At 40.2% G+C, this 23503-nt stretch overlaps 1 protein-coding gene across 1 annotated transcript in view; it reads left to right on the top strand.

Annotated features, from left to right (window-relative positions):
- The first annotated feature begins 4293 nt into the window (after positions 1-4293).
- LMBR1L (limb development membrane protein 1 like) overlaps positions 4294-23503 on the top strand; it is a 37383-nt gene continuing 18173 nt past the window's right edge. Inside the window, exons 1-4 of the mRNA XM_087956130.1 lie at positions 4294-4693; positions 18739-18823; positions 21439-21469; positions 22514-22653. Coding sequence (XP_087812256.1) covers positions 4622-4693; positions 18739-18823; positions 21439-21469; positions 22514-22653 — 328 coding nt within the window. The 5' untranslated portion in view covers positions 4294-4621. The remainder of the gene's footprint in view (positions 4694-18738; positions 18824-21438; positions 21470-22513; positions 22654-23503) is intronic.

Raw genomic sequence — 23503 nt, 5'->3', positions numbered from 1 at the left:
CTAGAAAATAAAAGAGGAGCGAAAGTGAAGTGGGGCTTTGCAGGAGACAATTAGTTCATTCCGGCATGCTTGCCAAGTATTGCGGCATCTGGCCACGCCCCGTGCCTGATAAAGGGTCTATAATTGGGAACTATCTTGAAAGACTGTTGGCTAGGACTTTGTTGGAGAGGAAATTCATTGTAAATTAAATAAAGGGTTTATCGGGACGAGGACTTGGCTTTGTGCTATTGGGGAAGCGTAGGTCAGAACAGTACCTGCTTGGTAGTTTACACTGTGGCTGCTTATATTCCAATGGAATGCCTTTATTGTACTTGGCATCCTATCCCAGAAACAGGGCTCCCATAGCCCTGGCATCCTCTGCTTGAGGAGCTTTATGTCATATCCCTGGGGAAATCAATTCTCATCCTCCTTTGTCAAGAGAATGATCAATCTCACCAGAGAAGAGACAGAGAATGAAACTTTATTTAAAAAACAAACAAAAGGGAGGGGAAGAGAAATATAAATAACTGTTTTTAACTGAAGTTGTTTTAGAGAAAGGGATACGGGACGATTCAAATTCCCCAGCAATATCTTAGAAGAACCTCCAATAGAAAACATGCAGAAAAAAAATAAAGCTCTTAGCAGATTCTGAGGAAAAGGGACAAAAGTTACTAGAATTCAGTATGGTACCCATTTCCTCAAAGCTTGCAAATGAAATGAATAAATGTAGCGTCTGCCACCAGAGAGAATATGCATTAAATTTTAAACCCATCAAACACATTCAATTATTGTAAAATAATACAATTTTAAAGTAGTATGATGCCATCTATTGACTATTTTGGAGTCAAAGTTTGATTCCAAAATGTAGGAGGATTTGCACAATATTGTTTTGAAAGTGGTTTTTTTTTACCCTAATGCACACAGTTCAAGCCCTTCGTTCATACTATTTACAAAGCGTTTCAGGAGAATCTGTTACATATAATGTTGAAACACTTTTGACTTTAAATAGTATGAATATTGTTACATTTTAGGTTTAAGATCTCATTAAGTTTCTGATGATACTCCATCGTTTCATCTGATATCCTTTTACACGTTATGGTCAAGAGAAAAAGATTTCCCATCAATATTCAAATCTCAAATTATATAAAGTGTTGTCTTCCCATTCTGTACAAAGATCATATTTATCTATTCTATAACATGTTTAAACTCTGAGATCAAAGAATGGGAGAAAAAGAAAGAATTAGGATTCATAAATTGCCTCCCTTTTTCCAAATATTAAATTAAATATTATTACCCTTATTAGATATTTAAATAAGGATATTATAATGGCAGATATGATTTTTAAAACATTTAGGTGGAATAGTGTAGTTCAAATTGATCTGAAGTCCAATTTTCTTCAACCTAGCATTTTCCTGCAAATGTAGGGTCTGCTTTTTAGATTAATGAACACCATTGCATGTGATCAAATGCAGCAACCCGGTTCAATGGGGTGATATTAATATCTGTATTGTGTCTTGCTACTTTCGCTTTGGTGTTCCATGTGGGTATTTGCCATCAATGTTGAAAAGGTAGGCAGTGCAAGCAACAGTGTGGAGTACTGCTTGTAAAATGTGGCCATACCATGGTAGGTGCAATGCTCCAAACATATGTTGAGTTTTGAACAATAGAAATACTTTTAATTTTAAGGATCAAAGCAGTATTTTAGATCTAGTATATGTAAGACTCTGAAATGCTTTTGTTTTATAGCATAGGGTTTTCCCAATCCTGATTTTAAAGTAAAATTTTATATTAATTAAATAAAAGGAATTATTTTGCCATGAATAGAGTAAAAGCAAAGAATAGAAAAGTAATAGAATTTTAGGAAGAAGTGATACTTACATTATGTAGGATATCTACCAAGCAATAATAAAAAATAATTGTTGCTATGACATACTTTTAAAATCTTTCAACCATAATTTTCTTTAACTGATGCCAATCTTTTGCAATAATTGCTCAATAATATCTCAATCCACCTAGATCCATGATGGCGAACCTATGGCACACATGCCGGAAGTGGCAAACAAAGCCATTTCCCCCAGCACGTGAGAGCTCGCCTGGAAGAGCCCCACTGTGCATGCGTGCCGCTGCCGCCCGATAGCTGATTGTCAGATATCTGGTACGCATGCACGCGGGGGTGGTGGTGGTGCGTGGTGCACAGGAGACACGTGTGCATGCGCAGAGACACGCAGCTCATGCTGGGGGTTATGTGTACATGCGCAGGGGGGGGGTGGGGGGGCAGCACACATTGTCTTCTGGGTGCCGGCACATGAGCGCACGAGCACATGTGCAATTATTGGCACGGGAGCCAAAAAAGGTTTGCCACCACTGACCTAGATAAATATGCATAGTATAGTAGCTTCTTAAACCTGGTTTTGTAGCTATTTATCAACATTGATTCACATAATAAATGATTAAAATTACTAATTTATTTATTTACAGGTAGTCCTGTACTTACAACAGTTCACTTAGTGACCATTCAAAGTTACAGTGGCACTGAAAAAAGTGACTTATGACCATTTTTCACACTTATCACTGTTGCAGCATCCCCATGGCCATGTGATTTACATTTGGATGCTTGACAACTGACTCACATTTATGACGGTTGCAGTGTCTCGGCATCATGTGATCCCCTTTTGTGACCTTTCTGACAAGCAAAGTCGATGGGAAAGCCAGCTCACTTAACAACCCTATGAGTAATTTAACAAAACTGATTCAGTTAACAAATATGGCAAGGAAAGTTGTAAAATGGGGAAAACTCACTTGACAAATTTCTCACATAGCAACATAAATTTGGGGCTGAATTGTGGTCGTAAGTTGAGGACTACCTGTATTTGCCTGCTTTTTATTTGTTAGATCTATATCGTTTTTCCACTCCGGGGACTCAAAGCAATTTCACATGGAATTCTATTTTATACAAGCAGTAACACTTTGATGTGGATTAAGTAAACAGAGGGTGATTGGTGCCAGCTTGCTGATGTAAAAGTATTCAGTTCAAATTGTAATTAAATTATATCATTAGTAGGATCTCAGATAATCATATCAGCTACAAATAAGTTTAATCCATAAGTTCTATTTTTATACTGTTCTTGGACCTTCCTCCCAATACTTTGATAAAGAGATTGAACTAAACTGGAAAAAAATAGGAAAGTGAGTATTGTATGATTCCACTGACGATTCTAAAGATTTCTCTGGAGAAAATAAAAGAAGCTGGGTTTTTTTTTTAAAGCTTTAAGATAGTCTTGCTATAAAACCAGTTTTTGCCCAATGGGTCTACATATTTATGTCCCAGATTTTTTTATTGGCATCATTTTGTCTCAGCAAGAATTCTATGGATGTTTCTAAACTTTGCAAGGCCTCTAGATGGCGACTTTTATATGATGCTTCTCTGGAAGATGAAAGGCTTGGAATTGTACCTACTATTAATTGTGGCAGGGAAATCTACCTTGGTTGAACTGCTATTGGAGCTAGATGGCAGCAAAGGTAAAAATAACTAAACAAAGTTTAATATTGAATATTTTAATATTTTGTATCTTAGTTTTTATGTTTGTAAGCCACCCAGAGTCAAATGACAGTGAGATTAGGGGCATGTAAATTTAATATTTTTTTCTGCCATTTGAGTGGTGCTATGGTAAATTTTAGCAGTTTAGATCTGGTATTTGGTTTTATTTCACAACAAAACACTTATCTTTATGCAGTAGAAAACTCCTTATCTGTAATTTATCAGGAGACTGGTAGAATCTTTTCTGCCTAATTTTATTAAAAGGTATATGGTTTTGCGAGCTACAGTTTCACTTTATCAATTAAATGGAGTGGCTGTATCACTTGTAACTGAACATTAAAGTAAATTGTGGTAGAGTAGAAATGTGGAAGAGGGAGGAAGGAGAGAATCCTTCTTTCCTATAATTAATTAAGGGAATACCTAATTAATTAATTAAAAACTGTGGCAAGAAAGGTCGTAAAAATGGGGCAAAACTCACAACTGCCTCGCTTACCAGCATACATTTTTGGGCTCAGTTGTGGCCGTAAGTCAAGGATTGCATAAGTTAACCTTCCTTGACACAACCGAAGCTTCCCAAATAATTAAAACCCTGCAGTACAGTACTGTACGAAGAAGGCGGGGCCAACCACTAGGGGATGCTACTCCACCACGGACAACACTGAATGGTAAAATAATGAACGTTCACCTCAGCCTATGAACCGCGCTTTGGTTTCCAGAGGCAGCCAATGAAAAGCAGCAGGTTAAGCCCTTATCTAGCCAATCGGCTCTTTTTTTCCGGAGGGGATGTGGGAAGTATAAGCTCTACCTTTTCCTTTCCACGGTCGTTAATCTCATCCCTGCAATAGCGGAGTTTGGTTGAGTCAGGCGATGCTTCGGTGCCTTTAACGATGCAACGCGGAGCTTCCTCCGGGCCGGGTGGACCTGGATTGTGACGCGGGTTGAGTGTTGCAACGTTCTAGATTCTAGAAATTGTCCCTTAACGAGCAAGGAAGGAGGAGCTTTCGGTTCGTGGTGGCGGCTACGCTGGGGTTCTGGGAGCCCCGTCTCCTGCTTCCACCGGCCCCTCTGCCAGCCCTACAAACTTTCAGCCATGCTGACCAAAGGATGAATTTGGGGGATCACGACCTGCTGTCTGCGCGGGAGCAGTTATTCCACGAGAGGGTCCGCGAGTGTATTGTGAGTACGCTGGTTGTTAACGATAACGCAAATTGGAGTTTCCTCCGCTCCCCCCCCCCCCTGGTTTCTTCCATATGACTAGAATTTTAGCCTCGTTATTCCCAGTCATCAGAGACTTGTAGTCCAACACATTTGAAAAAGGGGAATGATTTGTATATTTCTCCCCCCCCCCTTAATGAAGACAAAAATATATATAAATCGACTAGATTAGCTATGGGGGATGATGGTTTTGTCAAGGAGAGAGGAAGTGCTAAGGAATTTAGTGCTTAAGAGCAGTAAATGCCATCGGCCCTCTTGATTGGTAAAATTTGCATTCTTCTGTGTTCTTTAATCCAAGGTAATTGAAGAGGAATTAGGGGGGTGGAAACAAGCCATAGTTGAGAATGAACTGGAGTTGCTTGCTGCCCGAGACAGCCAATCTGTATGTTTACAACTTGGTACTTCCAGATACAATTATTTTGGACTGCACACATTGGCTATGTTTATGCATTAAATCATGGTTGCCAAACCCAAAAAGTCATATCACTAATACCGTGTGAATCAGGTCTTCATGTTGTGCCATTGTTTTTTGGCTAAGTTTGTAGTGTGAATATTAACCTTGGTTTAATGTTTAGCATTAAGATTCCTGCTAGGTGCCAATTTGCGGAAACCTTTTTTAAAATGTCAATTTCTATTGTTCAGCCTTTCTTCAACAACTTGGCAATAAGTTCATTGCTAGTAATGAAAAGAGTAATTAAAAGATATGATTATGTGGCTCTTTTCAGCTCCATTGCACAAACTGTCTCTCTTTAAAATGTTATTTTCCCCGTTTCATACTACCCTGTTTCTCCAACAATACGGCCTCCCCCAATAGGAAGTCCCAGCATGTTTTATAGGCATGAAATGAAATTAAGCCCCTCCCCCCAAATTAAGGCCTATATTAAAACATGTGAAATGGTGGGGAATGGTGGGGGGGCTTGCTGTTAGGAAGTACTTTTGTTGCACACCCGGATATGGTGCTGCCTGCGTTGACCCCGATACGAAGTGCCCCACCAACGCCGAGGTCAACATCCAAGCCGTCGCCGCCCGCCCTAAGATGCATGGGGGGGGGGGAATTAAGTCACCCCCGAAAAGACGGCCTAGCCGTTTTTTCGGGGCTCAAAAAAAAAAATAAGACTTGGCCTTATTATATGAGAAACACGGTATTTTCAGTTGGAAGGAAGGCAGCCACAGCCAGTTTGGTCTAGTGGTGAAGATACCAGGCTAGAAAGCAGGAGACCTTGAGTTCTAGTCCTGCTTTAGGCATGAAAACTTTGGGCCAGTCACGCTCTCTCAGCCCAATTCACCTCACAGGGTTGTTGTGGGGAAAATAGGAAGAGAAAGATGTGTTGGAAATGTTTGCCCCTTGAGTTATTTGTAAAACTAATAAAGATGGTCCTCGACTTACAACAGTTTGCTTAGTGACTACAGAGGCAGAAGTTACAGTGGCACTGAAAAAAGTGACTTACAGCCATTTTTCACACTTATAACCATTGCAGCATCCCCATGGTCACATGATTTATATTCGGATGCTTGACAACTGACTCACATTTATGACGGTTGCAGCGTCCCAGGGTCATGTGATCAACTTTTGCAGCATTCTGACAAGCGAAGTCAATGGGAAAGCCAGATTCACTTAACAACCATGTTTAACAACTGCAGTGATTCACTTAATAAATGTGGCAAGAAAACTCATAAAATCGGGCAAAATTCATTTAACAATTTTCTCACTTAGCAACATAAACTGTTGGGCTCAATTGTGGTTGTAAGTTGAGGACTATCTGCAAGAAATATATAAGACAGACCCTTATGGAATGTCCAGCTTTGCCAATCTGCAGTTGCCATGCAACCTGAATGCCGGTGGATTTCTTGTCCAATAAATGTGGATGGAATGCATGTTTATATATAGGTACAGGATATTATCAGATATATGTGAATGAGTGTGTTTAAAACTAATGATTAATATCACCTACAAAGTAAAGTCATTTCTGTCTACCAATTTCCCACACAGAAGTCCACAAGTAATCCCCTTTCATTGAGATTACATGTACTGATAAAGGAGAATATTTGTAGTTCGTGGTTGAAATAAGGGATCCTTGGTGCTCTCTAAACTTGGTTGTTTTCTTGCAAATATTTCATTACCCAAACTAGGTAACATCATCAGTGCTTATATGTGCACCTGAGAATGAAATGTTCTAGAGGACTCTGGAATGTTCCATTGCTCCTCTGGGCCACACAGCCTTAGCCCCTACAGGAAGGGGGTGGCCTGGAAGTTTTCAGAAATGAATTATCTGGAGTGGATGTAATTTGGATTCCTGAGGCTGGTTTCAGGAACTGGGCCATATCTAAAATGCCACAAACCCCTTTTGGCTCAACAGATTAACTTCCAGACAACAAGCAGAGCATTTCCAAAATGGCAGAATCAGCCCAGTCCCTAGGAATGGGAGAGCAGGACGCATTGCACATCTCCACCTCTCTCTTTCTGGCAGAAGCGTTTTAAAAAGAAGAGAGGAAAATAAGATAGAGAGGGGTTGAGGGAAAGATAGGGCTGGGAAAGAGAGAAACCTTACTTAGAATCTGGAAAAATGAAATTCTGGGGGCAAGCAACCCCTCCATTCCTCCCACTCTTCAGTGGCAATTTAGTGAAATAATTTTTATCAGCAGCATGAAGTATATGAAGTAATAAATATGTTAAGAAAATTAATAATGATTGGATTCAGGTGCAGAATCCTTGGAGGTTGAGAAAGATTTTGGGGCTGGGACTTTTGGCCTTTAGATTTTTAAAAAGTAAATACAATATTTTTGTGTCTTCCAAATGCATGAGACGCTTCATTAAAATGTATACAAATCTAGTGAGACTTTTGCCTTGGGGAGTTCACTGTTCTGTTTTATATTTGCAAATCTGTTAGATGTGAGGAGCTGTACATACCGGTATTATTTTGAAAGTGCACCTGGCAGTTTAATTCTGCTTGCTTCATAAATGTCATTCAAAATTAAAAAATTGCAATGCCCAGAGAGTTGAAATAAGTAATTATGAAGTTTTGAATGAAAATAAATTCAAATGTTTAGATACCTGTTGTCAGGTGGTTCCCAAAAAGCAGAAAAGCTCTGACTTACATGTATATTAATGTGACTTATTAAAGTCATGCATTGCTTCATTTCAGGCTATGTTGATTCTACACATACTGCATGGTATATGGCTTTCTAGAGAAAACAGCAGCTTAATCTTTGTGCCTGCTAAAACTGAGTTTCTGGGCCACTTAGTGGGGATTATTGCTATTCTGTTAAAATAATGGTGAGCTGAACAAAGGCAAGTTTTTTCTTGCCTGTTTTTCCCAATTACGGTATGTGATACTTCCTCTACTACTCATTTAGCTGTCAACTTACAAAGCACATTATGTTGCCATACACCATCCTGTGTTTAACTTCCATGAAAACCTGAGTGTAGAATTTTGACTTAGGGTGTAGTGAGAATCCAGCCAATTGTGGTTTATTAAGCAATTGATTCAGTTGTTATTTCTCCCCTCTTGATCCAATGTCATGTTTATGGACCAGAGCATTCACTGGTACGTGCAAATAACTCTATTTTGATATCAAAAGTCCATGCAGTTAAGTTAGATTTCAGAGAGAGATCCGTTGCATCTTTATTTGTAGGTCTTTTTCTGTCCAAAGCAACCATTCTCAAAGCTCAGCATGATCTAAACAGGTTGTGAGAACCTTGTCAACTTTGATTGGGAGGAGGGGAAGGGGGGAATTAGCTTTCCCAGCGTGGCTTTGTGTGCCAAAGGTTAGTCCAGAGTTCCATCTCTGTAGTCAACACATTAGTAGGCATTAGCAGTTGTGTAACGTCTACATATGCTTAGCAGGCAATATATAGTACTTGGAGTTATGCAAGATATTTAGTCCACGGTGCCCAGTTGGCATGCATAATGAGTTTTCTGGGTATTATGTTAACCTCGGAGAAATATTAAATCGCTGTCATATATGACATGGGAGCATTGAGAATTTAAGAACAGAAATTCCCCTCTTGATCAAGTTCCACCTGGTCCAGTATCTGTTTTTTCAAGATCAAGTACTGTAAATGATTCTGAGAATCACATATGATTCTGTGGTGTCTGTCACTTCCCCAGTTGTTGCCATTTCGCCCAGCAATGATATTCAGTACTACCCGTTCTGATCCTGGAACTGTTTACTATCCTGACTAATGAAATTTATAGATTAATATTCCATGCATATCTAGTTTCTGAAAATTATGTTCTTTGGGAGCTATTATCTGACTTGTGGAAATTAATTCCATCAATAACGTGTACTTCTGAATTATCTTCCAGCTGACTTCATTGGTCCTGAGATCATTTGTTTTGGAAAGAAAAGATAAACTTTTAGAAATAATCCATCATGTAACCTTTTATTGGCTAGGTTGATGCCCTGTGCTAAGTAATGATTTCTTTTATGTTTAGCTTGTTTTAAAGGGCACAACTGGATAGTCATAGTTTGAAAAGGCACATTAAGCTATAGATTAAAGTTTATAAACTGAAGGGACTAAATTTAGACACTCTACTAAGACCAAAAACCACATAACCCACAAACAGAAATGGCTTATTTGGATGTGTGCATCTTGCCATCTTTGTCATACAAACTAAAAAAATCTGCAGAGATGTATGCTTTTTGAAATAGGGGGAAATGTAGCAATTTGTAGATGATTTTGGTGAAATTGAGCATCTAGAACTGAATACCATGGCTAACAACTTTCAAGATCTATAATCTGACTATTACTAGATAGGAACTTCTTATTTTAATCAAGAAACATATTCACTACTGCTAACTTTAAACACATTATCTTTCTTAAGACTCCTGTTCTTTTTGGAGGCTGTTCGTAGCAGATAGCATCTTTTACAAAAATAATTAAAATAATCTACAGCATATGCAGACCAGCATATAGCCCATAACAAAAATGTTTAATATTTTACATATAATATTAAATTTAATTCTTTAAACAAGACATTAACTGGCAATAGAGATTTTTTTTTAGCTAACATCACCAGAAAATTGGCAGAGTAAGTTGTTACAATCATTTGAGTGTCAAATATGTTCTAATTTGTAAACTTTATGTTCCTTTTTTTATTGTCCCTCTTTGCTGAGAAATCAAACAGACTGATAGATATACTATTATTTGAGATTTGTACATGGTTGACGTATACTATTTTATTCATGCTAATTATTACAAAGTACTATTCTACCATGATAACCCTGCAGTCTGCTGAGTAAGGGTTCTTATATTAGTTTTGGTACTAAAGTTGATTGTGACAGTTATGCTGATAGATTCATTCATTCATTCCAAAGAAAGCCTGGTAACTGAATTGCGAAAGATATTCCCCTGTTTTGAAAGAATGCAGAGTTAAGCTCAGAAGTCCAACTACAGTATTATAATGAATTTAGACTGTGAAAGCATACGTTGCTAGGTTCATCTCCCTCCATCCTGCCCACAGGCATAATATTTAATCTGATTGACTAAAACCATGTGAAAGTGAATTTAAGGTCTGCAGCATAGCTAGTGGCTCGGTCCATATCATAACTTTGTCCTCCAGATGTGTTAGATTACAGCTCCCACCAACACCGACCAGCATTGCTATTAAGTGTTAAGGTAGGAATTAATAAAAAACACAATATTGTAGTCTATTTGAAGGAGTAGCACCATTGGTTGAATCCTCCTCTCAATCATCTGAGATGGGCTTGGACTCTATATGTCAGGGGTCCCCAAACTTGGCAACTTTAAGACGTGTGGACTTCAACTCCCAGAATTCTGGGAATTGAAGTCCACAAGTCTTAAAGTTGCCAGGATTGGAGACCTCTGCTATTAATGTTCTGAAATTCACTGTGCAGTTCTGCAGTTCCAAGTATTTGAAAGCTGTTCTGACACTCATCTGACCTCTGGTGTTAGTATAGTCTCACTGTACTAACATTCAAAAGAGATTGAATGTATTTATGTGTCATGGTAGACAAGTTGTTTTATTCTTGAATAAACCATGTTGGTTGGATTTAGACAAGTTATTAAGCCAAAGCTAAGTATCTCATTATTGCTTAATACTGGAATAGAATTAAAATATTTTTGGTCTACTTTGGTCTAGGAGTTAAAGTGCTGACTTGGGAACCACGAGAATGTGAGTTCTAGTCCTGCCTTAGGCATGAAACCCACTGAGTGACTTTGGGCCAGTCATTCTTTCCCAGCCCAACCCCCCCTCACAGGGCTGTTGTGGGGAAAATAGGAGGAGGAAGGAGAGTTAGGTATCAAGTTAGTTATAAAAATAAAGATGAGATAAACATCTAATAAATGTAAGTAAATAAATAAATGCTCTGTCTGTTGTTGCTTCCAAGGGAGTAATACCCATGGAGTTTGTATGCAGGAATAATTTTGGATACAGCCTGTTTTGTGATCTAGGGACCGATAGATGCTGTATATATGAACAAACAAAGTTGCTTATAATGGAAGTCTTTGAAAAGAGCAGAAACATGTAGAAAAAACTTATTATCCATTAAATGCACTCGCCAACAAGTGCTTTGAAAACCAAAATCTTATCTCTGAAAGAAAGGAAAGAACTTTGTTATCGTCTCTTCCATGCCAGGGAGATTCCATGATGCTTGTTTATTGTCTGGTTATATTCTCCATCCTTCCATGTTCTAATTTTCAGTTAATTAGAAGTGCCATGCTGGGAGGCTTTATTCAGCTGGGCCTTGCTCTAGATTTCAGGGCAACAAGCCTACTTTCTCATGCCAGCTTGTTCTAATTTCACAGCACAAAAGAACGAGACTAATAGATGGGGATTTGCATGAGGAAACCTGATCTAAACAATGAAGGTAGCATGCTGTAAATGTCTTCGCAAATCATAATTTGTGGTGCAGAAACCGATTTGCAAATTGATGCAACTGCTGCAGAATTGGGGGAATATTCTGGCTATCCAGAAATGAGATAAAACACTTGAAGCTTTATGTCTATTGCTGCCTTTTTTCAGGTCCAAGCCCATAGACATCACAGTGAAAACCAAGTCCAGTCCTTGATTTGCTTACACCTAATGGACAGAATCTTGCCAGACTAAATAAAGCTATAACCTTCTTACTTACTAGACATATCCTGAGAGAATCTAGAGTGTGATTACCTTGAAACTCTTCCTCCTTTCCCCATCCAGTTTGGGATTGCACAATCTCTTAAATTGGGCTTTTATATGGAATGTGTTGCCTCTGCCTTGGGAAGCCTTAGTGCTCATGCCAGGATTCCTCCCCCCTCCTTCTCCAACTGCACATTTCTTTCTTTCTTTATTTATTTTATTTGGTTTGTCAATTGCTTACAAAATAATAGGTATAAGTAAAAACATAGTTATGAATACATGGATACATATAAGAAAAATAAAAGAAACAATAGGACAGGGACAGTAGGCACGTTGGTGCGCTTATGCACGCCCCCTACAGGCCTCTTAGGAAGGGGGTGAGGTCAATAGTAGAAAGTCTAAGGTTAAAGTTTTTGGGGTTTGGGGAAGAAACCACAGAGTCAGGTAGAGTGTTCCAGACATTGACCACTGTTGCTGAAATCATATTTCCTGCAATTGAGTCTGGTGCGATTAACTTTGGGTTTGTATCTATTGTTTGCTCTTGTATTGTTATGGTTGATGCTGAAGTATTAATTGACAGGTAGACCATTGCAAATGAATTACAATTACATTCCATCACAGTTTTGAGCACTTGAATTATGTGTTCTTGGTAAGGATTGGGGAATAGTCATTTTGCAACTCAATCCATATATTGGAGCAGCATGAGGAAGAGATACCAAAGGTACTTTGTTTGCATTTATTTTTGCAAAACTCAGTCCCTTCATGTGAGCCTTGAAGCGTGTCTTGGAAGCGAGCTACATCCACAGCATTTAAATCCACTTGAATTTTTGAAAATGTTTTTGCCTATGGAAAACTTCGCTCCTGATTCCTTGCCTGGAAAAAATGCACTCTGGTGCAGAATGTTTTTCTCAACCTTCAAAGTGCTTCCCTCTCCCCCTCTTTCATCTGTGTTCCTTCATCTGGGCAAATAAACCTATATTCTCTTCTGAGCAAATATCACTAAAGGTCCAAGTTCTGTTTAAGTGGAATCTTGGAACTGGGGTTCGCTCAAGGGAACAGCGAGACAAATTGGTTGCTGGACTCTGTTTTCTCTCCGCTGAAACCATGAGGCAGTTGCTATCTGCTTCCTCCCCAATCTAAATTGGCCCCATTCCCAAAAGAAACTCCTTGCCTCAGCAGAAGACAACGTGGAGCACTAACTCTGGACTTTCCGTGTCTGATTCTTTCCTTCTGCTTACGTAAGATTTGTACCTGCCATAATCTCTGTTTTTGCAAGGAGAACTGGAAACCGGGTAGCAGGGTGGCTAGGTATGCCAGGCACAAGGATCAGGCTCCTGCTGCTGCGGGATTCTACTGGTGTCAATTTGGGAAGAGGCTGGCATTGCCATCTTCTCCTGGGCCCTGGGTTATCATAGGCTACAGGTAAGTCCCCCTCCTTCAAAAGAACTGGCCAGTTGGTTTAGCAGCCTGAAGTATAGAGTAGGGCGTGAACCTTATCTCTGTTTACATATCACATAAATTGTGTTTAACTATCCATTCTGAATATATTCAGTTTATTTATATACCGTATATACTCACATATAAACCTATTTGCACATAAGCCAACCCTCAAATGTTTACCAAAATGCCTCGAAAAATGCACACCTGCAGATAAATCGACATGCATTGAAGTGTTTCCTTATCCATGAATGGGCTTATATTCAAGCGTATATGGAAATAGGGATGCTTTGAAAAATAATTCCCATACAATCCTATGGATTAGCCCATCCTCACATAAACCAAACCTGATTTTTTGGGGAGCATTTTGGCACCTGAAATTCCTGGTTTATCAATGAGTATGGTATATTATGTAATGCAAACATTGTACAAAGCCACAAATCATAGCTTATAAATTACACATTTTACTTTGGGCATAGGTTTATTAAAAGATTCATTCATAAATAAGCTCTCAGAATTTTTTGTAACTCAAAGGCATTTTACATCAGGGATGTAAAATTAACTGGTTTGATCGTGGCTCACGGTTGTTTTCCTTTCTATTGTCTGTGGAACACAAAGAGGACCGTGAGCCAAAAATGTTGCTTTCCAGCTTGCCGGGAGAGATGTATACTTCTGAGATAACCCAGTTGAACAATTTTTAAAAATCTTGTGGTACATATAAAATGAAATAAAATAAAAGTCTAGCACCTCCTCCATAATTTAATACAGAATTCTTCAACCTTTCAGGCTTGGTGTACTGGTGGGGGTGGGGGGAGGGGATGTTTCCACATGAGTGGCTAGCAAGCCCGTGCGCATATACCGTATTTATCGGCGTATAACACGCACAGGCGTATAACACGCATCTTCATTTTAAGAGGGAAATTTCAGGAAAGCGCCGTTTCACCCCCACTCCCACCCCCCCCCGCTTCAATCCACAGTGTCCCATTCTGCCTGCCTGCCTGCCTGCCTTAGTTTCTGGTTGTTTGGGGAGCAGCTTCGGCTGAGAATAATAACTATTCGCCTCTTTTACTCAGCTGAAGCTGTTCCGATTCAACCATTAACGAAGGCAGGCAGGCAGAACGGAGCACTGCGGGCGGGCGGGCGGGCGGGGTGGGGGTGGGGGAGAAACGGGCGCTTCAGGGAAGCTGCGGCGACAGGAAAAGCCCCCCGCTTCTTTGAAGCAGTTTCTTCCTGTGCTGGTGGAGGAGCGAGAGAGCGACTGACAGAGCTGACCCAGAGAGAAGGACAGGCTTCGGTTGCTTCCTCCCTCCCCTTCTTTCATTTGTGTCCTTGATCCCCGATCCCAGCAGCATTCACCGAAGGCTTCTTAACATTATATCGGCGTATAACACGCATACATCATTTGCCCCCTATTTTCAGGGGGAAAAAAGTGCGTGTTATACGCCGATAAATACGGTAGGTCCATGCGCGCAAGTGGCAGTCATGTGCAACCGCTGCTCATGCAAATGCAGCGCACGCACAGCATGGCTTGGTGGTCATGTTATTGGCTGGGCTTGGCCAACTCAATATCACTCACATCGAGGCACGCATCTCCTTCCCGGCCTCTTATGACTTTGGGGATGCTGCAACAGTCGTAAGTGTGAAAAATGGTCATAAGTCACTTTTTTCAGTGCCATTGTGACTTTGAATGGTCACTCCACACAAGCAAGGTACCAGCAAAGAGGGGGAAAAAACTCTAGAGAAGTTCCTGAGACAGGAAGTCTAGTCCTGCCAAGAATGTAATAAGGGTTAACGGAGAGGCAGTTTCTGTAAGCAACACCTTACTTCTGTAAGCAACTTTCTGCCTTCCTTACAGGATTAGGCCAGTAATTTCTTCTAACAACCGGTTCTCCGAACTGCTTAGAATGTTAACAACCGGTTCTAGCGAATAGGTGCGAACTGGTAGAATCCCACCCCTGGTTTGAACCCAGGACCCACAAAATGGAGTGAAACAAGCACTCCCATCAGTGAGAACATCACAGATCCAGGGTGATTCATTTAAAAAAAAAATCACCATCAATATACTGGAGCAGAGTCAGAAGTAACTAAGTTCTCTTAAAGTGAGTGATTAGACTTGACTTATGACCACAATTGAGCCCAAAATTTCTGTTGCTAAGCCAAATGGTTATTAAATGAGTTTTGCTGCATTTTACGACCTTTCTTGCCACAGTTGTTAAGTGAATCACCGGAGTTATTGAGGTTGTTAAATGAATCGGGCTTCCCGATTGACCTTGCTTGTCAGAAGGCCGTAAAAGGTGATCACATGACCTTGGGGCCTTGCAGTCACCATAAATATGTGTCACTTGCCAAGCATCTGAATTTTGCTCACATGACTACGGTCGTAAGTGTGAAAAGCCACCATAAGTCACTTTTTCCAGTGCCAGTGTAACTTCAAACGGTCACTAAAATGAACAGTTGTAAGTTGAGGTCCTCCCTGTACCCTGTGAGATATATCGGATCCAGAGCCAGTGGAAGAAATTCTGAAAGGCGCAATAGTTTCATGCTCCCATTGAAGATGACTTCATAAATTGTGATTAAGCAAGCCGTGGGGATGGCATAGTGTGAGAGCCAGCCTATGATTTAGGGATCATAATGCAGATTACAAGGATTAGTGCAGTAATTAGTTAGAAATACCTGGCACGGTCTCCAGCTTTTGGAGTCTGTCTCTTCCAGGGGTTTGAACCCTCCAGGTTTCTTGATGACTGGCCTATGCAGCTTTCAGCTTCCTCTCTTAATAAAGCTCCATCTGTGTTTACATTAGAGCAGCCCATTAAGGGAAACCTTTTAAGAAAGGCTGCCTGCTCTCTTTGGCTCGGGGTACTTTAATCTGGTAATGAAGACATGAAATAAAAAGCTACCCGGGTCGCTTGGTTTGGAACTCAGGATGCTCCTTTTCTGTTTGAAGGTTAATTTTGGGGCATCGTTGAGGAGGTGGAAAAAAAACCACTTCTTCCTGCCTGGCTGCATAACACTCTGCTAGGTCATCTCTCAGGCGGCAACGCCAAAGCACATCATACTACAGGATGCCAGCTGGCTTGGAACAATTTTGTTTTGCTCTCCTGCTTCCCTTTTGGGTGAGAAGAGGCTGTAACACCACAAGCTGTTTGTTCCTCTTTTCAGTCGGAACAGGGCAAGGGGAATGGGATTGATATGAAATTGAAGTCGTGGCTTCCTTCTTTAAAAAGAAACGGCTTGCCTGCCTCTTCCTTGCTTTCTCCCAGCCTTTGTTCTTCCCCTGCTTTCACTGTGGTTTCAGTAAAAAAAAAAAAAATATTAAGAATTTTGAAAAGAAGGTAAAACAAGAACTAACATAAAGTAAAGAAAGGGGGGAAAATGAAATGAAAAATAGAAGCAGCTTTCAGGTTTTTTTTTTGCAGCAAACATAACTTGCAATGGAGTATTTGGCAGTGTCTCAGCTTGATTGTTTTTTTGCAAACATTTCATTACTCAAACTAACAGTATCATCATCCTCATTATCATGTGTTTACACTGATGATGTTACCTAGTTTGGATAATGAGCTGTCTGCCCAAAAAAAAATCAAGCTCAGGGAGTACTAAGGATCTCACAGTTCAACCCATGAGCTACAGATATTCTCTTATAAATATAACTACAATTACAAAATTACCTCTTACTCAAAGCTTTTTATTTTTTTCAGTTTCATACAAAAAGTCTATAAGGGTGAACAATAAACTTAGATTATTGCCTTTTCCCTAACCAAGGAAATTAGTTTGGCCTTCTTTACAACCTTCATCATTTTCAGTATTCTTCTGTATTTCTAAAGACTGGAACCTTGTTTCTGATGTAAAACTGAGATGCTACATATTTGTGGTCATCTTTCTTACTGTTGAAATTCCCTGAAGGGGATTGGTTACTTTTTGGTAGCAGTCTCTTTTTTATAACTTCAGTTCTTTGATATGGTTAATCAGGGATGGGCAAATATTCTGGAATAGATTCTGTGAGAATTCAGCTCTGTTGGCTAGTACGGCGGAGGGACTTTGGAAATCCATCCTATCTGGATAGCACCACATTGAAAAAGGATAATGTGCAACTTTTGTCACATTTTAAAATAGGTTTATACTCTAGAGTGTAAGGTGGGTTAGGAGCCTGCAACATTTAATCATCTCACAGAAGGTTGCTTTCCTTCTTGAAGAACAAAATTTTGGAACCTAAGAATGCAAAAAGATGAACCTTTAAATTAAACCTGGTATGTTTTCAGGAGCATCACCTGAATGTCCTTGGCAGCCCAGTAAGCCTATCATGTGGCAGATGAAACATCCGGATTTTCTTTTTATATAACTACTACATGTTGGGGCTGGAGAGCAATTTAATGCTCATTCCACAAAAAAATAGCTGGAGGATTATTTTGCAATGTTTATTTGCCTGGAGAGCTCTGACCATTCAATTTTCAGATGTAGGCTCGTTTTGTTTACACAGCTTTACTAATGGGACCTTCTTTTCATGCTTTGTTTTGTTGTTTTAACTTCTAAATCCTGTTCTCAGAAATGCACGTATTTGAGAGGGTATGTTTTCCATTTTATGTGAAGTTACTAGAGGAGGCAATGTGGCTTCAACTGGAAGAATGTCCTTCCCTTGCTTATAATATTCTGAATATTGAGAATGAGCTGGCAATGGAATAGCTAAGATATAAAAAAAAATCAGAAATAGAGCAGTCAGACTAGAAGAAAGGATGAAACTTGTTGATCCACTCTTCTTCCCACTTCACTTTTCTGTTCACTTTTTTCAGTTGTAAACTTGACTTGAGGGGGATGTGGTGACTTCAAAATCTCCTTTAGAAGTCACATTTCTTTCCTCTAATTTCATCTGGGTTCCCTAACATACTTTTAAACAATACCTGGGAAGGGGCGATGATTTAAAAGCTGGAGAGAGCAAAACAAAACAAGGAAATATTAAAGCAGGAAATTGTCAGCCTTTTCCTGCCAATGCAGCCTACGTGCTTACATACCAGATCTAGACTGGATTCAAAGATACATAAAGCAAAGATGGTGGTAGAGATGGCAGCAATAATGGGATAGGTTTGAAGAGCACCCAAACTGGAAAACCTGGGAAACCACACTTATGATTGAGGGAAAGATAACTAGAGCATCAACGTGGGTGACAAGAGAGAATAATTGCAACAGAGAAACCGTTTCAGGAAAGTGTTGAAAACGCCAGTTTTTCTCAACCTGCTGGCTGCTTGTATTTTGAAGTAATTTCATAAAGAAATGTTGATAAAGGAAAATGAGAGAAAAATTGAATACAGTGATGGGAATAGAACGGTTTTGCTAAGCAACTAGGATAGAGAAGATGATGATCCTACAGTATCCCAATTGATGTTCTATTTGCCCTGGATGAAGTGGGTTGCATATCCTCAAGAATGCCAGTCACTGGGAAGAGATAAGGATGACTCATGACCAGCATCTCATAACCAGCTTTTCCTTCTCCTCCCACAGATCTGCACCCTTCTTTTTGGCAGCCTCTACATCCTGTGCTACTTCATCTTAACCTATTTCAAAAGGCACACAGACTTCACTACAGGTAACCGGGAAGGCAGGCAAATCAAGGTCATTTCTCCCCTACCTGAGTGGGTGGATTTCAGTGCCAAGAATTCTCAACAAAGGCCAGATCTACTGGGAGCCGAAAATCATCTGTCCAGGGGGTGTCTAGGTTTGGGAAAGCTGTTCTAGATACATGGTTTCAGAAGGCAGATTTATTTATTTATTTGTTAGATTCCAATTTTGTTAGGTGCCTTTTCTTCAGTTTTTCTCATTTTTCCCAGGAGCAACAAACCTATGATGTGGGCTGGGTTGAGAAAGAGGGATTGGCCCAAAATCACTCAGGGATTTGAAGATAGCCTGGAACCTGAGTCTCCCGTTTGTCCTTCCCAGCCCTGAACCACTATACTACACCACCACTGAAGCTGTGGAAGCCATACAGGACATGACCTTTTAGAGTTTAGGGGAGAATGAAGCTAGCAGTTTCCCTTGATTTTAAGATTTCCAAAATATGTGTCCTGCTCAATTATCACAAATCAGCGGAGTTCACATTGCACTAAATGCTCTTGTTTAATCCTGGTTTTGCTGAACAATCTGCAATTTAAACTCACCAAGGTTGAAACACTACAGTGGCTGAGTTCACATGTAGTATTACATTATGTCAAAATAAGGCAAATTGCTTCATGCCTTAGTGCACTGTGGGAATCCAGCCTTCTGGTATGCATGTGTTCAAAGTGAACATCTTTGCTGCAACAACATTTGCATTGGCAAAGGTTTGGCCTTTCCAGGCAAACCTCTCTCAACTAGATGAATGCCAGAAAATCATTGGCTGGATTATTACTTCTACAATTCCCAGGAGGAAAACCAGTCCCAGGTCAGCATAATCATAGCTGTAATTTTGATAGATCCAGGAGGGCCTCAGATTGAGGGAAGGTTGTACTGTCATAAAGGCTTGGATGCTTCTGTAACAGTCCTGTTAATAAATTAAGATTCTTCCCTTCCAGCAGAGAAGAACTTATTTGTTTGATCATTAACATCTCTATCAGCCAGTGTGAAACTGGATGATCTTCCATAACTTTTGTCAACTGCCTTGTATGAGCCTCAGAGCATCTATGTCAAACTTGCAACTAAGCCAGTTGATTTTAGCAGGATTGGCAAATGTCCCTTTGCAACCACTTGGAGTCTATAAATTGTTCACAAAACAATGGAGGAGTGGACTCTGTGGGCTCCCTCTGGTTAGCTCCCTCAGGCTTCAACTCTTGAGTAACTTCTATGCAGAATGCCTGCAAATGAAGCTTCCAGAGACAATACACCCTTTCTGCCCCAAATGGAAAGATTTCGTCCCCAGAGTTCTCCTGCTTTGTACCAGCACTGAGGTCTCTGGACCCAGTCCCTGTAGAAGGGCTTTTTGTCTTTTAAATTAAAGTTTGTTTATGCTGCTGCTAGTTTAGTTGCCTTGACAGCAGTTGGCTTAGGGAATATAGCTCTTTTTTCCAGCTTAGCAATTTTCCTATTGTTGGGCTTGTAGTTTGATGCTGATTGGGCATAAGGGATATGAGGAAACAGTGGGACTTTTAAGACCAATTTGCAGAGAGAGTCTGGTTTTGCTCCTACACCGTAACAAAACATTTTTCCTAGATAGATAACTACAGCATAGGGATCCCCACAAAACTTTCCTTGTGCTACTGAAGCCTACACGATTGGGCATCAAATTCATAAGGAAATTTTTTTATATGTGCAGTTCTAACCACCCAGTCTGTTGTCCTGTGGCTGGAGAGAGGCGTTGTTCACCGCAGTTCCCTAGGGCAGGGGTCTCCAACCTTGGCAACTTTAAGCCTGGCAGACTTCGACTCCCAGAATTCCCCAGCCAGCTTTGCCTTCAGGAGTTGTGTTCTGTATATTCTACTTTGTATTCTGAATTTCAAGGAAACCACCTTCTCTGAGGAGGGTTGAATTTATCTGCAGAGGAGGGAGGAGAAGGAAAAACTATGCCATCTCTTTGTGATAGTGAAGACAGAGTACCAGAAACTTCTCTAGTATAAGGGGTTTTTCCCTAACTGAATTGAATAGTAGATTCTGTCATCTCTGGTCAACCAGCCTGTTCAGATTGATTGGACAAGTTGTTGTCTTCAGCTGCATATTTTATAATTGATAATGCTGGACAAGAAGTAATTTCTGCTAATCCCGGAGAATTCCTCTCCTAGCCTTCTTCTGTGTTTTCACTGTATTTATGCTGTGTATTACATTTTGCCCTTGCATAAAGTCATGGTTTTGCAATGAGTTAGGGGGACACTTTGTACAAAAGTGAACTGAGGTGGGTTTAAAAGTTGCCTTTGTTTCACTGGGATTCAAGTAGGTCTAATATAAAATGTCCTGTCACCAACATGGAATATGGTAAAGACTAAATGCCATCATTACACTTCCTGTTAGGAATATCCCATGTATTTGGCAATTAAAAGTTTGTCATTGGATGACACAAATTCAGATCTCCACTCCCCCATGGTAGCTGGCGGTAATAGAAGTTTAGAATGATGACTAATCTACCTCACTAGACTGGCAAAGCAAACCATATATATTATTTTGGGTTCTTTGACAGAAAAGTAGCTTTGGGCACTTAGTTTAATAACAGTAATAATACAATTTTTTTTCTATTCTTAGTTGATGAAGATGCTGCAGTCAATCGGATTGCGTAAGTTCCCTCCTTTTTCCTCTTAAGATATTCATAACTTCCTCTTCCCCTGTCTTCTTCCCACTTCTGTGTTTTCCTTTTTAACATTTTATGAATTATTTTTTAAAAAATTGAAATGTCCAATAAAAAATGCATCCAATTCGGATTTCCCTATCCCACTTTTTGTGTGATTAGGGACACCATTCAAAGGTATTTTCGGAATATGGCCCAGGTAAACAAATATGAGGGGGAATTTTGTATTTCTCTTGGATCCAGGCATTAATGGTAGAGAATGTATTATAGGCAGCCCTGGATAGCCCTTCAGGCTTTCAAGAATTCTTGTCCTCTTCAGACATTATTTTTCAGTTGTTTGATAGTAAGATGGGCAGCATATAAATTTAATAAATAAATTAGAAAAGGCATGCTTTTGCATATGTTTATATAAAAGTAAAGCATGCATGTTTATTCAGATCCACATACATAAGGCATTCATGTGGCATGTTAAGGATACCACATTATCATACCACCCCGTTAAAGGTTGCATCTAATCCAGAAAGTTAGATTTTAGCTGCCTACCAAGCCTGAAAGGACTTGGGATAAATTAAAATTTGAAAGCCTTATTTATGACTTCAGGCTTCCCTTAATTGGAACTGCTCTAGATTTTGATAAGACTCTTGTGAAAAGAACTGATCCAACAAATGTGTGTGTGTGTGAGAGAGAGAGAGAGAGAGGAGAGAGACAGACAGGCAGGCAGGCAGTCAGGCAGACAAACAGACACAGAGAGACAGACAGACAGACAGACACACACACAGACAGAGAGAGACAGAGACTCTTGTCAAACTTTTAGCTTCCTGTGTGAGGTGAACCCAGCTTCTCTCTCTTTTCATGCTCAAGTGTCTTATCCTTCTCGTCCTTTGAACATGGAGGACCAAGAGAGAATGTCTTTTCTATTTTGGGAAGAAAATGATAAATATGAGGTGTAGGCTCTGGCTTCACTATGGAGCAAGCAGTGTCAGATAATTGTGGACAAGCACCTTACCCTTTCTTTTGTGCCCTTTTGCTCAGGCTGTGGCTGTGCACCTTCACTCTGGCTGTGTCCCTGGGGGCAGTACTTCTGCTGCCCTTCTCCATCATTGGCAATGAAGTCCTGCTTTCCTTCCCTCAAAATTACTACATCCAGTGGTTGAACGGCTCCCTCATCCATGGTGAGCTCCTTGCAATGCTTCCTCTGTGGGCACGGAGGAGGGGTATCTGTCTCTGTGGGGAGAAGGAAGGAACGTGCCCCTCCCCTTTCTGTGTACTTTCGTAATGGAGAAAACGTGAATAGTAAGAGGGATTAGAACTCTCAGGCGAGTTGTAAAACCAAGTCTCAGCACATGATAGCACTGAGGTGACTTTGGTTGATCAGAAAGCGCCTGAATGGGAGACCAAGGATGGTAAAGATGGACTGGTACATCAGAAAAGCATTTGGGGACATAAGGATGGGAACTCTCTTGTGTAAAACTGCCAGAGAAGGCAGTTTCAATTTAAGGGAGTCTTTCCCTCTTTAAAAGAAAAAAGAAAAAGAAAGCAAAATTAGCACCAAAATCTGCTTTTCTTCTCCAGAGTTCTCTGTGTCTCCCAAATCCTAGCTTCTCTCCTTTGAAAAATCCCACAATCACCAACATTTGGGCTGTAGAAGCAAGACCCTGCAGGGTGAATCCTCTCATTGTCTGGAATTGACCCAGTCTGAAAGAAGCCACTTCAGAGCAGGGGCGGCTTAGGGAGAGAACATCAGTTTATAAACTCTGCACCAAGCATTTGTGTCAGTGCATCCTTTCTGCAAAGGTGGGTGGGTGCAGTAATAAATTAGTTTCTATAGTTTCGGTACATACCAGGCCTCAAGGCCTCTAGGCCTCACGTAGGCTGAAAGCGTACCAGGAACAGAGATCACCAATCAACAAACACGTCATCATGGGCGGATAACTGTAATGCAGGCGCTGATTTGTTACCTTGCACCTTTCACACTGCCATGCACTGTAATTGGATGTTACTATGTATGCACTAATATTCCTT

The sequence above is a fragment of the Notechis scutatus genome, chromosome 2, assembly GCF_049901735.1.
Source record: "Notechis scutatus isolate UNSWTSFEM ecotype Mainland chromosome 2, rNotScu1.2, whole genome shotgun sequence".
NCBI classification, from domain to species: Eukaryota; Metazoa; Chordata; class Lepidosauria; order Squamata; family Elapidae; genus Notechis; species Notechis scutatus.
The sequence above is the reverse complement of the archived record's forward strand: the minus strand, read 5'-3'. Positions and strand labels throughout refer to the sequence as shown.